Source organism: Scyliorhinus torazame, chromosome 7 (genome assembly GCF_047496885.1).
Source record: "Scyliorhinus torazame isolate Kashiwa2021f chromosome 7, sScyTor2.1, whole genome shotgun sequence".
Lineage (NCBI taxonomy): Eukaryota > Metazoa > Chordata > Chondrichthyes > Carcharhiniformes > Scyliorhinidae > Scyliorhinus > Scyliorhinus torazame.
The window spans coordinates 69,619,573-69,643,082 of NC_092713.1; the positions used below are offsets into that span (position 1 = coordinate 69,619,573).

Sequence of the window (23,510 nt, forward strand, 5' to 3'; positions counted from 1 at the left end):
GCAGAGGTTGCCCTCCTTCCCGTCCCAGTTATTGGTGAGCATTGATGTCAATCAGAATTACGGCGCGACTATTGGCTGTCTCCCCGGCTTGGCCGATGCGGGGAGGGGGCCTGAGGGTCGCGCGCGGTGATGGCGGCCGGTGACAGTTGGGACGGAGAGGTTGTGATGCGCTGGAAGTGAATGGTGAAGCAGGTTCGGCAGCCGTGCGGCCAGCCAGCGATGACTCGGTGAGGCGAAAGGACAGCGAAGCGGCGGTCGCACTTCCTTCGGACGTGTTTGGAGCTTTGTGACCTTGGAGAGGGCTTCAGATTCTGGCTGTGAATGAATGATGGCTGGACTTGTCAACTTTCTGAATGAAGCAGAAGTAGGAGAGTTTCTGGACAATCTAGGAATCGAGTACAGTTACCAGTGTCACAAAGAGAAAGATCCGGAAGGTAATGCAAGAAATCAACTGCTTGCTTTTAAAGGCGGCACAGTGGTTAGCACTGCTCCCTCACAGTGCCAGGGACCCGGGTTCAATTCTGGCTTTGTGTGACTGTGCGGAGTCTGCACTTTCTCTCCGTGTCTGTGTGGGTTTCCTCTGGGTGCTCTGGTTTCCTCCCGCAGTCCAAAGATGTGCAGGTTCGGTGGATTGGTCATGATCAATGCGCGGAGTGATGGGGATCTTTCCGAGAGTTGGTGCCATCTCAATGGGCACAATAGCCTCCTTGTGCATCATAGGGATTCTGTGGAACTACGAATATAAAGAGAAACTTGCAGAGACTGGGAACTCTGCTTGGAGCTTGTTTTAAAGATCATAGCGAGAAACGTCTCTGAATGGATTCTGTGGGAAAAAATCCTCAATCAGAACAGCTGTGTGTTGAAGTGTTTCAGATAAGTTAGGTCCGATCTGTTTGACAACACACAAGATTATGTAAAAGTAAAATATTGTGAACTACTTTGAGAAACTCTGTTTCTCTCTCCACACATGTTGCCAGATCTGCTAAGCATTTCCAGCACTTGTTTTAATATGACCACTGGAGGTGGCCATTTAGCCCTTTGTACCTGCTGTCAAATCGATGAAAGCTCTTTCTTGCTCCATAACCCTTTTAAAATATTTGTCCAATTCTCCTTGCTGGTTGTTGCTGATTCTTGATGTGATTCTCTGGCTGCATTGCGTCGAGCGAGAGCACTTCGAAAGTTTTGGGTTGGAATTGTGCCCTCCGTTTCCAAATTCTTCAGGCAGTGTTTTAAAAAAAAATAAAAAATCACCTCTTCTTCCTCTTGTCATGATTTCTTTACCCTATCTTTGGTTTTAAACATGTGGATTTGGGGTTATAGTTTTTGGTACAAAGCATAAAGTATGGAATTTGACATTGCTAACATTTCAAAATGTGTAATAATAATATTAATAAAAATGTTTCCTTAATGTTAAAATATGTTTGCAGATTTGTTACATGTCAGGCCTGATCTTGGGTAAATGAAAAATTAAGCCAATTGATTATTTTAAAACTTTTGGCTGTGTCCAATTCCTATGAACTCTTTATAGAGTAGGGAATCGGGGGAAACCTCTCCACTGGTTGGAGTCAAACCTGGCACAGAGGAAGATAGTTGGGGTAGTTGGAGGTCAATCATCTCTGCTCCAAAACATCACTGCAGGTGTTCCTCAGGGTAGTGTCCTAGGCCCAACCTCCTTCAGCTGCTTCAACAATGACCTCCCTTCCATCATAAGGTTAGAAGTGGGATGTTTGCAGATAACTGCACAATGTTCACTATTTGCAAATCTTCAGATAATGAAGCAGTCATGTTCAAATGCAGCAAGACCTGGTCAACATTCAAGTTTGGACTGACAAGTGGCAAGTTACATTCGCGCCACACAAGTGCCAGGCAATGAACATCTCCTACAAGAGAGGATCTAACCTTGTGTTGCCGTGTATTATGTATTACTAAATGATCTGTTTGGGCTGCACGCAGAAAAATACTTCTCACTACCTCGGTACACATGACAATAAATAAATCGGACATTCAATGGCATTACCATCACTGAATCCCCCACATTCAACATCCTGGAGGTTACCATTGATCAGAAACTGAACTGGGCTAGCCATATTAATACAGTGGCTACCAGGGCTGGTCAAAGGCAAGGAAACCTATGGCAGGTAATTTACCTCCTGACCCCCCCGCCCCCACTTCCCGGGAGCCTGTCCATCATCAACAAGGCACAAGTCTGGAGTGTAATGGAATACTCTCCCCTTGCCTGGATGAGTGCAGCTCCAACAACACTCCAGAAGCTCAATACCATCCAGGATAAAGCAGACGATTGATTGCTTCCCCCTTCCACAAACATTCAATCCCTACACCACTGACGAACAGTGGCAGCCATGTGTACCATCTACAAGATGCACTGCAGGAACTCACCAAGATTCATTAGACAGCATCTTCCAAACCGAAGACCACTACCACCTAGAAGGACAATAGCAGCATATACCTGGGGGCCCCCACCATCTGGAGGTTCCTCTCCAAGTCACTCATCACCCCAACTTGGAAATACATCGCTGTTCCTTCACTGTTGCTGGGTCAAAATCTTGGAACACCCTCCCTAACAGCACTGTGGGGTGTACCTACACCACAGGAACTGCAGAGGTTCAAGAAGGTAGCTCACCACCACCTTCTAAAGGGCAACTAGGGATGGACAATAAATGCTGGCCAAACAGCAATGCCCATATCCTGTAAATGAATAAATTAGAATATAAAATTCTATTTAGGGCAGCACGGTAGCATTGTGGATAGCACAATTGCTTCACAGCTCCAGGGCCCCAGGTTCGATTCCGGCTTGGGTCACTGTCTGTGCGGAGTCTGCACATCCTCCCCGTGTGCGCGTGGGTTTTCTCCGGGTGCTCCGGTTTCCTCCCACAGACCAAAGATGTGCAGGTTAGGTGGATTGGCCATGATAAATTGCCCTTAGTGTCCAAAATTGCCCTTAGTGTTGGGTGGGGTTGCTGGGTTATGGGGATAGGGTGGAGGTGTGGACCTTAGGTAGGGTGCTCTTTCCAAGAGCCGGTGCAGACTCGATGGGCCGAATGGCCTCCTTCTGCACTGTAAATTCTATGATCTATATAAATGCCATTCAAAGAACAATACAGCAGGAGGCTGTAGTTACAGTATGTTAAATTTTACATGAGCAATTTTCATCATGAATGTGGACATGGGAATTTACATTGAAAATATAAAAACAGTTACCCACTGTCTCTTCATCCAAGTCATTAATATAGATTGTAAATAGCTGGGTCCCAGCTATGATCATTGCAGCACTCCAATATTTGCCTGCCTGCCACCTGAGGAAGGAGCAGTGCTCTGAAAGCTAATGTTTGAAACAAACCTGTTGGATTTTAACCTGGTGTTGTAAGACTTCTTACTGTGCTCACCCCAGTCCAACGCCGGCATCTCCACATCATGCCAATTTGAAGAAGCCCAGTTTATGCCAACTTTGTTTTCTTTCTGCTAACCAATCCTCTGTCCGTGCTAATATTTTACCTTGCCTAGTAAGCTTTTTTGTGGCACTTTATCAAATGCCTTTTTAGATATCCAGGTAGTAATAATATTATTAAAAATGCCTTTTAGATATCCAGGTATAATACAACTACAGGTATAGTACAGGTTCCCCTTTATCAACCCTACTAGTTACATTCTCAAAAAACTTTCCACATAATAGGCTACAAAAGGCTTTCTACATAATAGATTCCAGCATTTTCCCTGCAAGCTATGTTAGACTAAGAAGCACGTAGTTCACTGTTTTCCCTCCCCCTCATCACTTGAAAAGCAATGTAACATAAGCCATTTCCAATCTAGTGGGTCTGTTCCTGAATCTAAGATCTGAATTTTTTAGATGGCGGGGTCTCGCTTTGCACATCCAAAGAGTCAGTGCGGAACACATCCCCACCAACTTCCAAGCACCCCGCAAACATTTCATGCTTGGATGAGATGAGGCTGCCAGACATTGACAGGGGGTCTAGAGCCCAACTTCAGAAGGAGGCATCTTTTCGGCTTTCCCCACGTAAATTCAATCTTCGCGCCAGACCTATAAATTGAGTCTAGCAGGAAACCACCTTTAAGTAATCATTATTTGGGGCCACGGCGTGGGTTTCCCGTCTGAGGCCTTCCCTGCCTCAACATAAAATTGCTGCATGGTCGGGGTGGGGCAGGCGGGAACCCAGAAAGAATCCCATCCCTGCAATTTCATATGTCCTCACAGCCTAAAATTCTGCATGTGAGGCAGCAGAAAATTCTGACCTGAGGAATTTTGAAAAATCACAGCTATAATCATAAACTATCTGCAAGTATCACAAGGGGGGATATGCTAACATACAAAGAAATGTGGCAATTAGCTTAAATTTATCTGATCAGCTGTTCCAAAGTTTTAAATCAGATGATGTAATATTTTTGATGCAGTAATGAAGTGCCTGCTTTTGGTCTTACTTGACTTCAGTGGTATTGAAAATATATCCCCTGGTGGGGGAATCCAGAACAAGAGGGTGTAATTATAGGCCAAAATTTAAGCTGAGCCATTTAGGATTTCAATCAATTTTTTACAAACATTTGAGTGGAAATCTGGACCTTGCTCCCTCAAAAGTCTGTGAATAATGGCTCAATTGAAATTCCAAAGGCTGAGATTGCTTGATTTTATTTGTTGGTTAAAGGTACTGAGTGAAATGGAATAAAGTCAGGTAAATTTTGTTGAGGTACAGATCAATCTGGATTAATTCAGTGGACGGGAACAACTGAAGGGGTTGATTGGCCTACTCCTGGTCCTATGTCCATTGTATTAAACAAACCATAATTGTGTGCAATGTTTTCCTGTGACTGATTTCTGCTTCGGAAACTGGCATTAATATTGTCTCAGTCTTTCAAGGTGATGTTATAAAGTAGCTCAGGTAGAACTTGTGCCTCTGGCACTGAGGTGGGTTTTTAAACAGCCATTAGAAATTTGAGGGTTGCCGATGGAAAACTTTCCTGAGGTGGGTTTTTAAATAGCCATTGGAGATTAGAGGGATGCCGGTGGCGAATATAATTGGCTACCTGCAGGAAGACAAGCTCCCACTGGCAACCAATCTTCACACAATGGAATTTTGAGCTTCCATATTACGTAACAACCCAGATGACTGCAAATGCCAGACATCTAACTGGGAAGAGTGGCACATGGAGCACACTGGAACAAAGTGTTGAAACGCATATTGCAACATGAGGGCCAATCATCAAATTTAACCATGGTCAGTTAGCTTTCAAAATTGGCTCTGATTCTTCCATAGTTTTACAATAAACAAAATAAACCTACATTTGATTATCACAGTATACTGTTACATCAATAAATAATTTTTCTTTACAAATGTTTTAAGTAAATCTGTTAATGATTGATTGCCAGTGATGAGTATAAAGTAGAGTATACGGTGTGGTTATATATTTTATACTAACATTAAATGATCCCCTTGTTACGATACTTTATTTCAGAAAATCTAATATTTGACTCTTGCCAGGGTGTCAACGACTTGCTGATTATTTGGAAGGAATTAAAAAAAATTACGAAGCAGCTGCTCAGGTATTGAAACATAATTGCGAGGAAAACCAGCATGGAGAAAGCTGCTACAAGCTTGGTTCTTACTATATGATTGGAAAAGGTACAGTATGTCTTGCCTTGCCTTTTGTTCAATCTCTATTTAGTTATACTGCTTGCTTGGATCAACATTGTTAACAAGCCACTGCTGATGAGGCTTCTAAATGATACAGAGGGCTGATGGTGTGTATTGATTTTCAATCAATGCCTTACTATGGTTCGACATTGCTGAGTTTTTTTAAAAAAGACAATGAAAGGCCAGATGCATTAGAAAATTGGCAGTTATATAAAACCACAAAGATATCCCTTATATTTGACCTCAAACTGCACTAATCCTGTAAAGCTACAGCATTGGTTATTATTCTGGCAATAGCAATGAAGATTTATGGTTCAGAACTTGTTGCGCATCTAGCCAAGCTGTTCCAGTACAGGTACAATACGAGCATCTATCCAATAAGTGGAAAATTGCCCAGGTATGTCCTGTACACAAAAAGCAGAACAAATCCAACCCAGCCAATCACCACCTCATCATTGGTAAAGTGATGGATGGGGTCATCACGAGTGCAATCCAGCGGCATTTGCTCAGCAATAGCCTGCTCACTAACCCTCAGTTTAGCTTCCGCCAGGACCATTCAGCTCCTGACATTATACCTTGGTTCAAAAATATGGACAAAAGAGCCATACTCCAAAGGAGACGTGAGAGTGACTGTCCTTGACCGAGTGTGGCACCAAGGAACCCGAGCCAAACTGCAGTCAATGGGAATCGGGGAAAACACTCCAGTGGTTGGTGTTATATCTAGCACAAGGGAAGATGTGTGTGTGTGGTTGCTGGAGGTCGGTTATTTCAGCTCCAGAACATCACTGCAGGAATTCCTCAGGGTTGTGTCCTAGGCCCACCCATCTTCAGCTGTTTCATCAATGACCTTCTTTCCATCGTAAGATCAAAGGTGGGAATGTTTGCAGATGACTGTACAATGTTCGGCACGATTCACGATTCCTCAGATACTGAAGCAGTCCGTGTCCAAATGTGACAAGACCTGGACAATATACAAGCTTGAGCTGACGAATGGCAAGTAACATTTGTGCCAGGCAAATTATTGAAGAGAGAATCTAACCATCTCCCTTTGGAATCGAATGGCATTACCATCAATAAATCCACCACAATTAACATCCTTGAAGTTACCATTGACCAGAAACTCAACTGGACAAACAATATAAATACTGTGGCTAATAGTACAGGTCAAAGGCTAGGAATCCTGCGGCAAAGAACTCCTTCTGCCTCCCCAAAGTCTGTCCAAAATCTACAAGGCACATCAGGAGTGTAATGGTATACTCTCCACTTGCCTAGATGAGTGCAGGACAAAGCAGCCTGCTTGATTGGCATCACTTCCACAAACACTCACTCCCTCCACCATCACCGCATAGTAGCAGCAGTGTGTATCATCTACAAGATGTACTGCCATTGCAAAAAATAAAAAGCACTTTTCAGACAAAATGCTGCCACGGAATAGTTAATAATTTAACATCGCAGTCTTCACCAGTAACATAGCTCTTGTCTAATGTATTATAGCTGAAAATACTCTGATCATAATTCTTCAGATAAAAACAAAGTCTATATGGCAATTCTGTTGTTGTATGTTTTTCACAATCCAACTGAACTTGACAAAAAATTCACATGGAATCTATTCTATTTTTCTGACGTCCTAATAACACTTAACCAGGCAAAAGACACCGATCACTGCATTATTGTGTCTTGCCTAAAAAACTTCAAATCTTGTTAACATTGGTTAGTGTTTCCACGGATTGAACAAATGTGTATTCTGACAAGTTAATGGATCAATATATTTGTATCTAGCAATGAACAATAATACATTCTCAGAACAAATCTGAATATTTGATGTTGTTAACTCAGGTGGATTACAACCAGACCTGAAGCTTGCCTATGAATGCTTTGTTAAATCATGTGGAAAAGATGGTAAGAAGTCCGTTGATGCCTGCCACAATGCCGGATTGTTAGCTCATGATGGACAAGTATTCGATAATAAACCAGATTCCGTGAAAGCCAGGGATTACTACACCAAGGCCTGCGATGGAAATTTTGTAGCCAGCTGTTTTAATCTAAGTACCCTCTACATCCAGGGAGCACCAGGAGTGAGCAAGGATATGGCAAAGGCCCTCAAATATTCTCTTAAAGCATGTGATCTAGGGCATATTTGGGCATGTGCAAACACTAGTCGAATGTACAAATTAGGAGAGGGTACATCTAAAGACAATGAAAAGGCTGAACTTTTCAAAAACAAAGCACAAGTTTTGCATAGGGAGCAAAATGAATTTTCACAGCAATTAAAGTTTGGCCAGTAAAATCGAATTCTGGCTTAATTTTTTTTTATTGGTATATATCTGCTAAATAAAATCATGTTGCATTGTGCAGATGTTTGGTGAGGACAGAATTGGACTCAACTGTGATTTTATGTGATCAGAAACCCTAATAAAACTTGCACATGAATGTTGGTCACATGGAAGAAGAGGCTGTGCGCGATTGGTGCCTGTGGAACGGTATACCTGTAGGAAACTCATTCTTACAAAGGAATTGGAGAAGAAAATACTAAAGGAAGGGAATCAAGAGTACTGGACCTTGGGACCTACCTTTGTTAATCAGAAGTTATAGATATGCTCATTTGTTTGGTGACTTTTGTTTAACCTGTAATTGTGATATCTCTCTTCAAATTGCACCCCAAACTTTAAGTGGATGAAGAAGTAATATTTACACTGTGAAGGACCATAGGCACTTTCTCCACTCACATCAAGCATAGGGTAAAGCAGGCAGGCCTCCCATGAACTACCACAGACAACATGATATTGAACCGGCATCATTCGGCGCCACACTCTAACCAACTGAGCTAACCAACCCCAACAAATTTCCACTGCTGACACCAGTATTGTACATGTTTTATGTGTGATTAAAATAGTGGGTGGGAGTAAAGTTATCTGAAACCCTCATTACTCCTGCCCAGTATATCTAGTTGATGTTCTTGGGAGTCATGGTGACATTCTGAGTAAGGTCCCGTGGTCTGTTATAACTCTATTTATTGCACAGAAGTAAGTACTGATTTTTGTATGTACAAAACAATGGTTACTGGGCTGTATCCCAAAATGAAAGTGCTAATGTGCATGAATGTTTCGTTTTGACAACTTGACCAACCTGTTTGTTAAATATTTCAACCAATGTGTTAAATATTTCAACCAATGTGTAGAAATTGGTTTTTCAATCAAGCTTATCCCTGTTATGGTATCTTTTCTTGAAATAAATGTAAGAGTAACCAATTATTTATTTTTTTCCAATTAAGCTGCAATATAGCATGGCCAATCCACCTAATCTGCACATCTTTGTGGTGTGGGGATGAAACCCACTCAGACACTGGGAGAATGTGCAAACTCCACACAGACTGACCCGGGCACCGGGATTGAACCTGGGCCCTTAGCACCGTAATCTCTGTTATGGTCTCTACCCACTTATTTAATTATCTGAGGGGAAAATTCCCTGCCAGTAGTTCCAGAATAGAGTTCTGGGAAGGAAAGTTGAACAAATAATCTAAGAGCAGGAGAACATTCAAAAAAATAAGATATCGTTATTACATTTAGTATAAAATTGAAAAGGAAAAGAAGCAGACAAATAAAGCCATTTCCAGAGAGATTAAAAATGGAAGGGATCCAGATAAATTGAAGATACGTCAGTGAGGCACATGACAATTGTAGAGCAATGATGTAAGAAAAGCAAGTAAAGTATATAAAATAGAGGGGAATGAAAGGCGGCACGTGGCACTGGGACTACGGCGCTGAGGACCCCGGTTCGAATCCCGGCCCTGGGTCACTGTCCGTCTGGAGTTTGCACATTCTCGCCGTGTTTGCATGGGTTTACCACCACAACCCAAAGATGTGCAGGTTAGGTGGATGCTAAATTGTCCCTTAAATGGAAAAAAAATAATTGGGTACTCAAAATTTATTTTTAAAAATAAATAAAATAAAATAGAGGGGCATGACAAGGAGGAGAAAGGGAAGATGGTGTGAAGTAAGAGATAGATAATAAGAAATTATGAAGGGTTTTGGAAACATAAGTAAAGTAACAGCAAAGAATACGGCCAAGTGGAGATGAAAAAAGAATAAATGGAAGATGAAAGAATGGCAGAGATGTTAGATGAGTACCTTTTCTCCATTGTTGCAGAAAACTGGCATTAGGAATATCAGAATACAAGATGAGATCTATTAAACAGGCTAACTATAGATGACTACAAATGGTTGAACGCCCAAGTGGAAAAGGTACTGGGCTCAGATGGCATGTGTCACAGAATGCTAAAGGAAGTCAGAGGAAATAATTGAACACGAACACAGGAATTAAAGACTGATTGCAACCTTTCAAACATTTTTGGATATGAAAGTTGTGCCAAAGGACTAGAGAGCAGATAATGTAATATCTTTGTTAAGAAAGGAATGAATCCACTAACAATTGGCATAACATACGTAGTGGATTAGCTTCTCACACCTTTACAGAATTAGATTAAAGCTAACTGAGAAAAAACATGAGTCAATTTAGGACAGCACAATTTTTTAAAGAGCAAATCCTACCAGATTAATATAAAGGGAATTCTTTGGAGCTCATGGGGCGGGATTCTCCAACCCCGCGACAGAGTGTCCACGCCGTCGTAAACGCTGTTGCGTGAACGGGCCGCTCCCAGGACTAATTCTGGCCATTACAGGAGCCAGCACAGCGCTGGAGCGGTTCGCGCCACTCCAGCTGCTGATTCCAGTGCGCCACGGGATCTGCGCATGCGCAGTTGTGCCGGCGCCAACGCGCCGGCCCCGACGCAATATGGCGCAGGACAACAGGGGCCTGCGCATAGGAAAGGAGGCCCCCAGACACAGAGGCCAGCCTGCCGATTGGTAGGCCCCGATCACAGGCCAGGCCACATCGGAGGCCCCCCCGGGGTCAGACCCCCTCTCCACCCCCACAGGCTGCCACCCGACCCTTCCATGCCGAGGCCCCGCCGGCCCAGAGCAGGTTAGAACGGCGCTGGTGGGACTCGGCTCTTTTCTGGGCCGGAGAATCGGCGGGCCGGTCACATAAAGCAGCTTGCGACCGGCGCTGCGCCAACCACGCCGGCGCCAATGGTGCTGATTCTCCGCTCTGCCGGTGTCGGGGCAGTGTGGCCCGTCCGCGGGGATTGCCCGGCCCAGGGCTGGAAGAATCCCGCCCCTGGGTGTTTCAAAAGGCATCTGGTAAATCGCAGCATAGGATTTTTAGTAGAATGGAAACAAACCACATTAAAGGGAATGTGGCATTATGGACTTGAAGCTGCTTAAAGAACAGAACGTTAGTGGATAATATTCAATAATAAAAGCTAAATACTGCGGATACTGGAAGTCTGAAATAAGAACAGAAAATGCTGGAAAAATTTAGCAGGTATGGCAGCATCTATGGAGAGAGAAACAGACTTAACGTTTCGAGTCTGTATGACACTTCCTGGGTTATGGTTGTTTTATGGGCTGGAACAGTGGTTTACCCCAAAGGGTTAGGTAATGTTGAGACAATTCCCTTTTAGTATTATCTTTTGTATGGGCTCAATAGTATTACTTGCAGATGACAAGAATAGGGAGCAAGGTTACCGTGAGGATGTAGACTAGGAAGATGGATGCCAGATGAAATTTCATGAAGGAAAATTAGGTGATACATTTTAGGCACGGCGGCACAGTGGTTATCACTACTGCCTTACAGCTCCAGGGACCCGGGTTCAATTCCGGCCTCAGGTGACTGTGCGTAGGTGACTGTGTGTAGTTTGCACCTTCTCCCCATGTCTGTGTGGATTTCCTGTGGGCACTCCGGTTTCCTCCCACAGTCCAAAGATGTGCAGGTTAGGTGGATTGGCCATGCTAAATTGCCCCTTGGTGTCCAATAGGTTAGGTGGGGGTACTGGGTTACGGTGATAGGATGGAGGCCTGGGCTTAAGTAGGGTGCTCTTTCCAAGGGCCAATGCAGACACAATGGGCCAAATGGCCTCCTTCTGCACTGTAAATTCTATGAACCAGGAAAGAAGAGGACATATACACTAATTGATAAAACTTTAAAAGGACTAGAAAAGATACAAATCCAAATCCCTTCTGATGAAGGTCCATCCCGACTTAGAATTTCTACTCTATTTCTCTCCACAGATACTGCCTGATCTGCTTCATATTTCCAGCATATTCTCTTTTTATTTTGGATTTGTAGCAACAGTAATATTTTGCTTTTGTAGAAAATAAGAGAATGGGGGGGGTCCATATGAAATAATTTTAAAGTAATAAGTTAATAAAACCATTTTTAATATCTAAAAAATTATATTAAAAAAAGTATATCAAATACTAATCTTGATCAAATGGGCATTGAGTACAAAAACAATGGGGCAATGCTAACTAGCATAAATCATCAGTTACAATACTGTACTGAGTATATTAATGGCATCCCATGTCATTATAGAATTTACAGTGCAGAAGGAGGCCATTTGGCCCATCGAGTCTGCACCGGCTCTTGGAAAGAGCACCCTACCCAAGGTCAACACCTCCACCTATCCTCAACCCAGTAATCCCACCCAACACTAAGGGCAATTTATCATGGCCAATCCACCTAACCTGCACATCTTTGGACTGTGGGAGGAAACCGGAGCACCCGGAGGAAACCCACGCACACACGGGGAGGATGTGCAGACTCTGCACAGACAGTGACCCAAGCCGGAATCGAACCTGGGACCCTGGAGCTGTGAAGCAATTGTGCTATCCACAATGCTACCATGCTGCCCATGAAGATGTGTAGCCAACAAGATAGCCATCCCGCCCAACGTGGGTCCAGGTGACTCATGAAGACTCCTCCTTGCCACTCCAGGGTCCACTGAGCTTCGTCACCTGGAATGGCGTGGGTTTCCTGCAGGAAGCACACCCCATACTTTCCGTCCCGAAGGACAGAGAAGAACTGGAAACGGCGATGTGCGTCCTTGCTGCCGTTGATGTTGAGGCTGGCTATGGTTACCTCCATGTCAGTAGTAGTGTTTATTCGTCACCAATCACCTCAGTGCACAGAGAGAGTGGAGGTTCAATACCCCCTCCACTCCCTCAGGAGCCCCGCAAGGAACAGAACAGCACGGCGCTGCTCCCCCGGGTCCTGATTGAAATCCCGCGCCTCTCTGGCACAGATGCGGGCGGACTCGAGCAGCCCCAGATTTCCCCAGCTGTCCAGGGCCAGCCGCACACAGTCCTGGTGACCGTGATGTGTTTTCAAAAATGCTCGGAGTTCTTCCGAGGAGATGAGGGAAGACTCGGTGCCGGGTGTGAGGGCGCCCTCTGCCTCGCTGCAGAGAGCGTCTAAATCCTCCTCCTCACCTGTCACCGAGCAGCCTTCCTTCTCCGAGCGGTCACAACCTGAGCCAGAGTCCCCTGCCACATGGAGTGTGGCGGGCAACACGATCCCACCAGCTAGCCCTAGGCCCGTGTCGATCCCACCCCCAGGATCGTCCTCAAGCGGGCCCTTCGCAGGCTCCCCCCGCGATTCAGGGTCCGTGGGCGGCGGCGGCGGCTCCGACCCCGCCTCCACCATCGATGCTGGGCCCTCGGAGAGATCCGGGAAAACCCCCGGGAACAGCTCCGGGATGGAACCTGGGAGCCCTGGCATCGCCTGCACGGTTGTGGTGAGCGGGGAGCCTTCCACGCCATCGCCCGCCCACGACCCGAATATATACGGGCTCTGGTGGCTGCCGCCGGCCCCTGGTGACAAACAAAAGGAGGTGACCGGGGAGTAAAACTCCACCGGGCAGAACGAGCCCTCGGGGGTCTCGTCTCCGCCCGACCCCAGGCCTCTCTGCTCGGGGGACGACAGCAGCTCAAATGGTTCGGGGGGCCGCCTCCCTGGCCTTGCTTCTCTTGCATCTCTGCATGGGACCGGGTGTTAGGGGAATGGGGATGAACACTGGAGACACCCACCCCCCCTCACCCGGGGAGGGGGCAGCATGATCCACCCCTCCCTCCTGCCCGGACATATGGCGCTTGCGGGGAGGGGGTGGCTCGGGATTGCCCTGCTGCACGGCCTCCATTTCTGGAGAGCCCTCGGCAGCATCTCCCACCCCCACGTCGCCCGGCCCCTGGAATTGCGAGGAGGTCGGATCCTCCTCATCCTCGGGACCATGCACAGTGTCACCGCCGCCCCCTGGAACCCGGTCGGTGGTCTCTCCGGGCACCTCAGGTTGTTGCGGGGCAGCGGAGACGGGAGGTGACAATAAAATGCCGACCAGCTCAGGGCCGGGCACAGGATCCCCGCCTCCCTCTGGAGCCCGGTTGGTGCCCTCCCTGGGCCCCTCCGGTTGTTCCAGGGAGGCGGCGTCCCGAGACGAGGCTGCGGCCGCTGAGCTGGTCTGGACAGGCTGTTGTGCCGCCGCTTGCCTTGCCTTCCTCTTTGGTTTCCGCTGTGCCAGCGGAGGCTCCCTCTTCCCCCCGCCAGCAGCCGTGGTGTTATCGGGGGCCGGCTGCTGGGTAGACGAGGAGGAGGAGAGGGGGGCAGTGCCAGTCACGGCCGCCGTGGAGGTGGTATTGGCGGCCGTCAGGGTGGGGCAGTTCCGACAGAGATGCCCCAGCCCTCTGTAGGCATGGCACCGCATGCCATCCGCTGACCAGAACACTCTGTGGTCCTCCGCTTGGTGGGAGACCACAAAACCTCCCTCCCTGACCTCCTCCCGGGTCAGGCAGATGAAAACCTGACGGCGGAAGGAGTATACATGGCGGAGGGAGTGGTCCCGAACGCTGAGCGTCAGCGGCGCCACCCCGGACCTGACCTCCACCAGTAGGTTGAGATGGGGGAGGAGGAGCTCGGTGGGAAGGTAGGGCGGGGCGTTAGAAAGGACGACACACTCCGCAGTGGCCTCCAGCGGGTCCACCGCCACGTGTGTCCCTCCCGCCGTGAGCCCCCTTTCCAGGGCCCGGTGGACCGCCTGCTCGGCCCGCAGGAAAAACAGGGCCTTGTCATACATCCGGGAGGTGGCTACGATGGCCGAGGTGCCGACAATCCCGGCCATCGCATGGATGCATGCCTCGATGGTCATGGTGTGGTGGTCATAGCACTTCACCCCAGTTGCCGCGTTAGTAGGCAGAAGGGCGTGGGGGCTGCGGAGGCAGCGGAAGGTCGAGAGGCTGCCACCCCCGCATAAGTGCGTGGCCGCCCAGCCCTGGCAGAGCGGAGGATGCCCCAGAGGTGCTGGCCATGCCCACCCCGGTGCTGCCCGGCCGTGCGTAAAACAGTGAAAGGGGAAAGGAGGTAGGGACGTGACACCTTAAGCACAGGTGCCACAAGGGAAGGCGATGCAGAACAGTGGGGCAGCGTTCTTCAGCCCTGGAGGGACCCAAAGTAATGTCCAAAGCTGCCCCACTCCCGCCACAGGTGGTAGAAATGCGGGCTCTTCAGCCCTGCAGGGGCCCAAAATAAAGTATTTTGCCGCAGCCCCAGGTGGTCCCACTCCCACCTCAGGCAGAGGGGTGGGAGGACAGAAAGCTGGCAGCAGGGTCTTCACCCCAGGAGGGGGGCACAGCACCAGGCCCCAGATGGTCCCACTCCCACCTCAGGCAGAGGGGTGGGAGGACAGAAGGCTGGGCCTGCCACCCTGGATGGTCCCACTCCCACCTCAGGCAGAGGGTTGGGAGGACAGAGGCAGGCAGCAGAGTCTTCACCCCGGGAGGGGAAAGGCAATAGGCCCTAGGTGGACCCACTCCCACCTCAAGCAGAGGGGCGGGAGGACACAGGCAGGCAACAGGGCCTTCACCCCGGGAGGGGGCCTGCAGCACCAGGCCTCAGGTAGTCCCACTCCCACCACAGACACAGGGCTGAGAGGACAGGAGGTAGGGCAGGTAAGGTTGGGGATTAGGCAAGAGACTGTGGAGCATTCACCTTCAAGTTGTTTGGTTTAGAAGAAGGTGAATTTTCAATCTACTTTAAACAAAGGTTCTACTTGTAGCTACTTGCAGCTGGAGCTTATTAATTACTTGGATTAGGCCACTTTTCAGAGGCTAGAGTCACAGTATAAAGGTGAGCCAGCTACAGTACAGACTTTGTTTGCACTGAGTGCTGAATTTGGGTGTGTTTGAGTGCTATTGCGAGAGTTGGTGACTGAGGGATATTAAGGGTTCATTTTTATCTAAAGTCTATTTAGTTAATTAACTTAAAAGTTGCTGTTTGGTTTAGAAGAAGGTGAATTTTCAATCAGCTTTAAACAAAGGTTCTACTTGTAGCTACTTGCAGCTGGAACTTGTTAATTAGTTACTTGGATTAGGCTTGTTTTCACAGGCTAGAGCCACTGTATAAAGGTGAGCCAGCTACAGTGCAGACTTTGTTTGCACTGAGTGCTGAATTTGGGTGCATTTGAGTGCTATAGTGAGAGTTTGGTGACTAAGGGAGCTAGGTGAGGAGGGAGCAAGTTGCTCCTTTCATTTCATTTCCTCAAAGAGCGAGAAGGGAGCCGGGGGTTTACAGAGAGTGCAGCTGACTGGGAGCAGAGTTGGAGGGCGGAGTTCCAGTTGGTCCAGAGGGCTGCTATATTCTGAAAGGTAAGAGGGGATGGAGGCAGTTGCATGCTCCTCCTGTAGGACGTGGGTGGTGAGGGATACCACCGGTGACCCTGCTGATTATACCTGCGGGAAGTGCACCCAACTCCAGCTCCTCAGAGACCGTGTTAAGGAACTGGAGCTGGAGCTGGATGAACTTCGGATCATCCGGGAGGCAGAGGGGGTAATAGAGAAGAGTTACAGGGAGGTAGCCACAGTCAAGGTACAGGACAAGAGTAGCTGGGTTACAGTCAGGGGAAAGACAATGAACGGGCAGACAGTGCAGGGATCCCTCTTGGCCGTTCCCCTTCAAAACAAGTATACCATTTTGGATGCTGCTGTGGGGGATGACCTACCAGGAGAAGGCCCTAGCAGACAGTTCTCTGACACTGAGTCTGGCTCTGGGGCTCAGAAGGGAAGGGGGGAGAATAGTGATAGGAGTCTCAATGGTTAGGGGAATAGATAGGAGATTCTGTGGTTGCAATCGAGACTCCCGGAAGGTATGTTGCCTCCCTGGTGCCAGGGCCAGGGATGTCTCGGATCGAGTCTACAGGATTCTTAAGGGGGAGGGGGAGGAACCAGAAGTCATGGTGCACAGAGGCACCAACGACATAGCTAAGAAAAGGGATGAGGATCTAAAAAGTGAGTTTAGGGAGTTAGGTTGGAAGTTAAAGAGCAGGACACGCAGAGTAGTGATCACAGTATTGCTACCAGTGCCACGTGCAAGTGAGGCTAGGAACAGAGTGCGAGTGCAGCTGAACATGTGACTACAGGGCTGGTGCAGGAGAGAAGGCTTCAGATATGTGGATCATTGGGAGATCTTCTGGGGAAGGTGGGACCTGTACATGAAGGACGGATTGCACCTAAACTGGAGGGGCACCAATATCCTGGGTGGGAGGTTTGCTAGAGCTCTTTGGGAGGGTTTAAACTAGTTTGGCAGGGGGATGGGAACCAGAGCTATGGATCAGAGGATAGGGTAGCTGTTGAACAGGCAGAAATAGTATGCAGCAAGTCTGTGAGGAAGGATAGACAGTTGATAGGGCACAGTTGCACTCAGTGGAATGGGTTAAAGTGTGTCTGTTTCAATGCAAGCAGTGTCAGGAATAAGGGAGATGAACTTTGAGCATGGATCAGTACTTGGAACGACGATGTTGTGGCCATTACAGAGACATGGATTTCACAAGGGCAGGAATGGTTGTTAGATGTTCCGGGGTTTAGATGTTTTAAGAAGAAGAATAGGGAGGGTGGTAAAAGAGGAGGGGGAGTAGCATTTTTAATTAGGGAGTGCACCACAGCTGCAGAAAAGGAGGTAGTTGAGGAGGGTTTGTCTACTGAGTCAGTATGGGTGGAAGTCAGAAACATGAAAGGAGCAGTCACTTTATTGGTAGTTTTCTATAGACCCCCCCCCCAATAGCAACAGAGAGATAGAGGGTTACAAGGTAGCCAGGAAGGAACTAAAAAATGGACTGAGGAGAGCTAGAAGGGGGCATGAAAAAGCCCTGGCGGGAAGGATTAGGGAAAACGTCAAAGTGTTCTACACTTATGTGAGAAATAAGAGGAGGATCAGAGTGAGAGTAGGGCCGATCAGGGATAGTGGAGGAAACTTGTGCCGAGAGTCTGAAGAGATGGGGGAGGCTCTAAATGAATACTTTACTTCAGTATTCACTAGAGAGAGGGACCTTGTTGCCCATGAGAACAGTGTGAACCAGGTTAATAGACTCGAACAGGTTGATATTAAGGAGGATGTGCTGAAAATTTTGAAAAGCATCAGGATAGTTAGGTCCCCTGGGCCTGACGGGATATACCCAAGATTACTACGGGAAGCGAAGGAGATTGCTGCGCCGTTGGCGAAGATCTTTGCGTCCTCACTCTCCACTGGAGTAGTACCGGATGATTGGAGGGAGGCGAATGTTGTTCCCCTATTCAAGAAAGGGAATAGGGAAATCCCTGGAAATTACAGATCCATCAGTCTTACGTCTGTGGTGAGCAAAATATTGGAAAGGATTCAGAGAGATAGGATTTATAATTATTTCGAAAATCATAGTTTGTTTAAAGATAGCCAGCATGGCTTTGTGAGGGGCAGGTCATGCCTCACAAGTCTCATTGAATTCTGTGAGGATGTGATGAGACACATTGATGAAGATCGGGCAGTGGATATGGTGTATATGGATTTCAGTAAGGCATTTGATAAGGTTCCCTATGGTAGGCTCATTCAGAAAGTTAGGGGGCATGGGATACAGGGAAATTTGGCTGTCTAGATACAGAATTGGCTGGCCGAAAGAAGACAGCAAGTGGTAGTGGATGGAAAGTATTCCGCCTGGAATCCCGCAAAGATCTGTTCTGGGACCTCTGCTCTTTGTGGCTTTTATAAATGCCTTGGATGAGGAAGTGGAAGGGTGGGTTAGTAAGTTTGCCGATGACACGAAGGTTGGTGGCGTTGTAGATAGTGTTGAGGGTTGTTGCAGATTACAACAGGACATTGACAGGATGCAGAGCTGGACTGAGAAGTGGCAGATGGAGTTCAACCTTGATAAATGTGAAGTGATTCATTTTGGAAGGTCGAATTTGAATGCTGAATACAGGGTTAAAGGCGGGATTCTTGGAAGTGTGGAGGAACAGAGGGATCTTGGGGTCCACGTACATAGATCCCTCAAAGTTGCCACCCAGGTTGATAGGGTTGTTAAGAAGGCATATGGTGTGTTGACTTTCATTAACAGGGGGATTGAGTTTAAGAGCAGCGAGGTTTTGCTGCAGCTTTATAAAACTCTAGTTAGACCACACTTGGAATATTGTGTCCAGTTCTGGTTCCCTCATTATAGGAAGGATATGAATGCTTTGGAGAGGGTACAGAGGAGATTTACCAGGATGCTGCCTGGACTGGAGGGCATGTCTTATGACGAAAGGTTGAGGGAGCTAGGGCTTTTCTCACTGGAGCGAAGAAGGTAGAGAGGTGACTTGATAGAGATGTACAAGGTGATGAGAGGCATGGATAGAGTGGATAGCCAGAGACTTTTCCCCAGGGTGGAAATGGCTGTCATGAGGGGGACATAATTTTAAGGTGATTGGAAGAAGCTATCGGGGAGATGTCAGAGGTAGGTTCTTTACACAGAGAGTGGTGGGTTTGTGGAATGCACTGCCAGCAGAGGTGGTGGAGTCAGAGTCATTAGGGACTTTTAAGCGACTCTTAGACAGGCACATGGACAGCAGTAAATTGAACGGTGTAGGTTAGGTTGATCTTAGATTAGGATAAATGGTCGGCACAACATCGTGGGCTGAAGGGCCTGTACTGTGCTGTATTGTTCTATGTTCTATATCGGCAATTTTAACTTTGGATTTGGAGCCCTGCCCATCAGTTATAATATTTGAGGTGTTGGAACAGCCGTAATTGAGGATGGGTGTGATGGTGGATGGGTTGGCTTTTGCCTCCTTGCTGGATCAGCAGCAGCACTGGAGGTAGGCAGTACCACCCAGTGCCACAGAATGGCTGGGTGACTTGATGGAATTTTGCAGCTTGAGAAGATTAAGTTCACGGTGAAGGGAGTGATTGACCGGTTCTATTGCAGATGGCGCCCGTTTATATTGCATTTCAAGAATCTGGTCACTATTAGCTGTTGGGGGGAGGGAGTGTTCTATTGGGAGGGGGGAGGATATAATTGCTGGCGGGGGGGGGGGGGGGGGGGGAACGACTAGTTTTTGGTTGGTATGGTTTATTGAGGTTGTTGATACATGCTTTTTTGTTTGACTGTTACTTATGTATAAAATGTTAAAAACTCAATAAAAATATATATATTTTTTAATGTGGAATGTACGGCCTGAAGGGGTGATGGAAGTAGATTCAATTGAGGCTTTCATACAGAAACTGGGTAATTATCTGAAGGGGGAAAAAAATTGTTGAGCTACAGGGCAAGGACCTGGGACATTATTAGCTTAATTACTCTTGCAGAGAGCAAGCACAGGCATGATGGGCCAAATGGCTTCCTTCTGTGCTGTTCTGCATAGAACCATTCTACGGTCTATGCAAAGCTCTCACAGTTCATTCATTACACTTCCACTTGCCAATAGACTTTGCACTGGAATTTGCGGTAATTAGAAATCGAAAACAGCCCTCTACAGAGGAACAAAAACAGAAAATGTTCAGAGGAAGAATTATACGGATTCAAAATGTTAACTCTCATTAACTCTGTTTCTCTCTCCACAGCTGCTGTCAGACTTGCTGAGTATTGCCAGCATTTTCTGTTTTTATTTCAGATTTCCAGCATCCGCAGTATTTTGCCTCTACAGGGATCTTGGTTCTGTCTGAACAGGGTGAATATATATGTTTCTTCTGAACTAATCAAATTGAAGAATCTGTACTCATAGAATTTCATAGCAACCCTACAGTGCAGAAGGATGCCATTCTGCCCATCGAGTCTGCATCAACCCCCCGAAGGAGGCCCATGCCCTATCCCCATAATCCCACCCAACCTTTTTGGACACTAAGGGGCAATTTAACACGGCCAATCCACCTAGCCTGCACATCTTTGGACTGTGGGATGAAACCAGAGCACCAGGAGAAAACCCACGCAGACACAGGAAGAAAGTGCAAACTCCAAAAAACAGTGACTCAAGGCCAGAATTGAACCCGGGTGAGGCAGAAGTGCTAACCACTGTGCCACCGTGACACCCCTTTAAAAAAATTATGCTCTGTTCTTAATTTATATTTGAAGGTAGAAAACTTGGTGAAAGATTCTAGTTTCTCAGAAGTGTTCATCCATCTACACTTCAAATCACACAAAATAAAAAGGATTATTTCTGTTTGCCCTTATGCAATGAGGAGCCAGAACATAATCACAAGAGCCACAAATCGGAAAAGGCGAGACATAAACAGTTCATCTACATACTGCGGTGGTCCAGGGACTGCTGGAGGTGGGCAGCCATCATTGATGTTAAACGCTGTTGCAAAAATCCCAAATGGAAATGCACCAAACCCAAAAGACATCTGGAATTCTCCATCTCCACATCTCTGTATCTGTTTTGCACTGATTTTTTTTGTTACTTTGTTGCATTTATTGTAACAAAAAATGAAAAAACCTAATTTAAAAAATAAATATATTTTAAAAGTTCACTTACACATGAATGTACAGCAACTTCACCCTGTTCTACATATTTCAATGTCCAGTCTCTCAGTTAGATACCGATACTGTGATGCATCTGGGGAGCAGAAAAACTCAGGCTGCAACCCTCTGATCTCCATATTTAACCCAGCATTCGTGGTCATTGGGAATTGCTGTCAGATGAATGCTGATAGCCTCGCTGTTATTTTTACCATTCAATACAGGCAAATGGCACTTTTGATCTTGAAGTCAACATCTCAGCCTTAGATTCCACAAGAGAGTTGTGTTCTGACAAAGGATGGGCTGGATTCTCCGTTTCAGCGGCTAAGTATCAGCTGAAACGAAGAATTTGCAGGCGTTTTCCGACACCAAAATCGGCGCAGAACCCTCACCGATTCCGGGACCGGTGAGGGGCTAGCAGCGGCACCAGGTGAAACTCCAGGCTCCCGTGCCGAAAGCGAGAATGGGCGGGTCCCTGGTCACGCATGCACACGGTGACGACTTGCAGCAGTCACGCTGTACGATACGGCGCCGGCCGTGCGCTGACCCGACCTGCCATCTGCGACCCCACAGGACACCCCTACCCAACCCCCACCAGTCCCCCCAGACCTCGCAGAAGCACCCCCGGCCAGCGGCACGGATCCCGGCCGGGTATGGCGGTGCAGAACACAGTCCGCAGCCACCACGCCGGGTTCCCGAACGCTCAAATCATACGGCAACCGTGTGGTCAGGAACTTGGTCCATCGGGGGTGGAGTATTGCGGGAGGGCCTGTCGATGACGTGTGAACGGTGCTGCAACAGCGTACGGTGCGTGACACGATGATGCCATTTCGGAGGGCGGAGACTTACAAACCAGTGTCAAACCGGCGCCGGCCCCAATCTGGGTGTCGGAATGGATTCTCTGCCTGAGCGCCGATTACGATATTGGCGTCAGTCAACGGAGAATCCCACACAATGTCTCTCTAACCTACCCCTAACACCAATCTACTGTCCCTTCCCTTGGCCACCAATAGATCCGCTCTGTATCACAAGAACCCACTAATGTAAACATGGTGGTACAGAGAAGATCTGAAATGACTAAAGTCAATGGTCAGGTGCAGAGGACAGTAGATTTCCTATCTATTTTACAGCAAGTCCCTGATGAAGAATTCACTTCAGATATCATAACTTAAAAGTTCTCTTTGTTTACTGCCTTGTATTTTTGGTGCAGTTCCAATAACCTTTCAGCTGTTCCATCTTCCTAAATGGTTAAATCTGGACAGCCATTAGAAAGTTCCCAATGCCTCATCAAACCTATTTTTCATGGAATGTCCCATGCATAACCCGGCCAGTTCTCCATGAAAAGGAGGCAGGAGTTTTGCAGTTCCGATCCAAGCTATTGAATGGAAAGAACAGATTGGAGTGGTACTGGCCCTACCTTAAAGGAGTATGATTGGTTTCTCTGCCTGTGGTTGCTTTGGTTACCCAGAAAGCCCATTTTGAAGAGATCCTTCCTTAGAAGGTGCCCACTTTTCCCTCAGTTGAGTTTCTCTTTTCGCTGATAAACCTGACTCGTTCTCAGATATCTTCTTGTTCTGTTGATGCTCTCATATAAAGAAGAAAGCAGAGCTAGTTCACCATGATTCTATTGGAATTTAATCTATCAAGTTTTGCATTAAAACAAGGTTTTAAACGTGACATACTTCTTTGGAAAAAATACTTGTTAAAACATACCTCATTTTCTCCTCCATTATTTTCCTCTGTATATGTTTTTCCCACAAACACCATTCCTCATTCCATATAGTCAATGTATTTCCAAGCCACAGCTTATGTTACTCTTAAACTGGCCATTGTCATTTGGGACATCAATACCACGGGGACCTTGTTATTTGGGGGAACCTGTATCTTCTCAGTCTACTACACATGCTTTGGAGAGCCACAGTGGATCATTCAGTCACCATTACTTTGTCTATTGTTAGCTTTTTAAACAGAAAAGTAATACTTGAACTGGAACGAAAGCAAATTAATCATTAATGACATTCACATCTTTAGTACAAATAATGGAGTTGAAAAGAACAGTGGCCTAGTAGAAAAATCCAACACAAAACAAGAGATGCCAAGATCAGCTCATCTGTGGTACTTGGAAGCAGGTTTGTGAATTTTGTTAAGTTGACTACCAGTTGGGGTGCTTGGAATAGTCCAGCCTTTCTGGTACTCTGTTATGAAGGCCTATTATTAAATCCCCT

At 46.9% G+C, this 23,510-nt stretch overlaps 2 protein-coding genes across 2 annotated transcripts in view; one reads left to right on the forward strand and one right to left on the reverse strand.

Moving 5' to 3' along the window:
* Window positions 1-22,836, reverse strand: part of zyg11 (zyg-11 family member, cell cycle regulator) — an 83,175-nt gene extending 60,339 nt beyond the window's left edge. The window contains exon 1 of the mRNA XM_072510871.1: window positions 22,703-22,836. Coding sequence (XP_072366972.1) covers window positions 22,703-22,762 — 60 coding nt within the window. The 5' untranslated portion in view covers window positions 22,763-22,836. The remainder of the gene's footprint in view (window positions 1-22,702) is intronic.
* Window positions 86-10,005, forward strand: coa7 (cytochrome c oxidase assembly factor 7). The gene is made up of 3 exons (XM_072510873.1): window positions 86-434; window positions 5,511-5,651; window positions 7,500-10,005. The coding sequence occupies exons 1-3, from the start codon at window positions 326-328 to the stop codon at window positions 7,946-7,948; spliced, it is 699 nt and encodes a 232-aa protein (XP_072366974.1). The 5' UTR covers window positions 86-325; the 3' UTR covers window positions 7,949-10,005.
* Window positions 22,837-23,510: the final 674 nt, after the last annotated feature.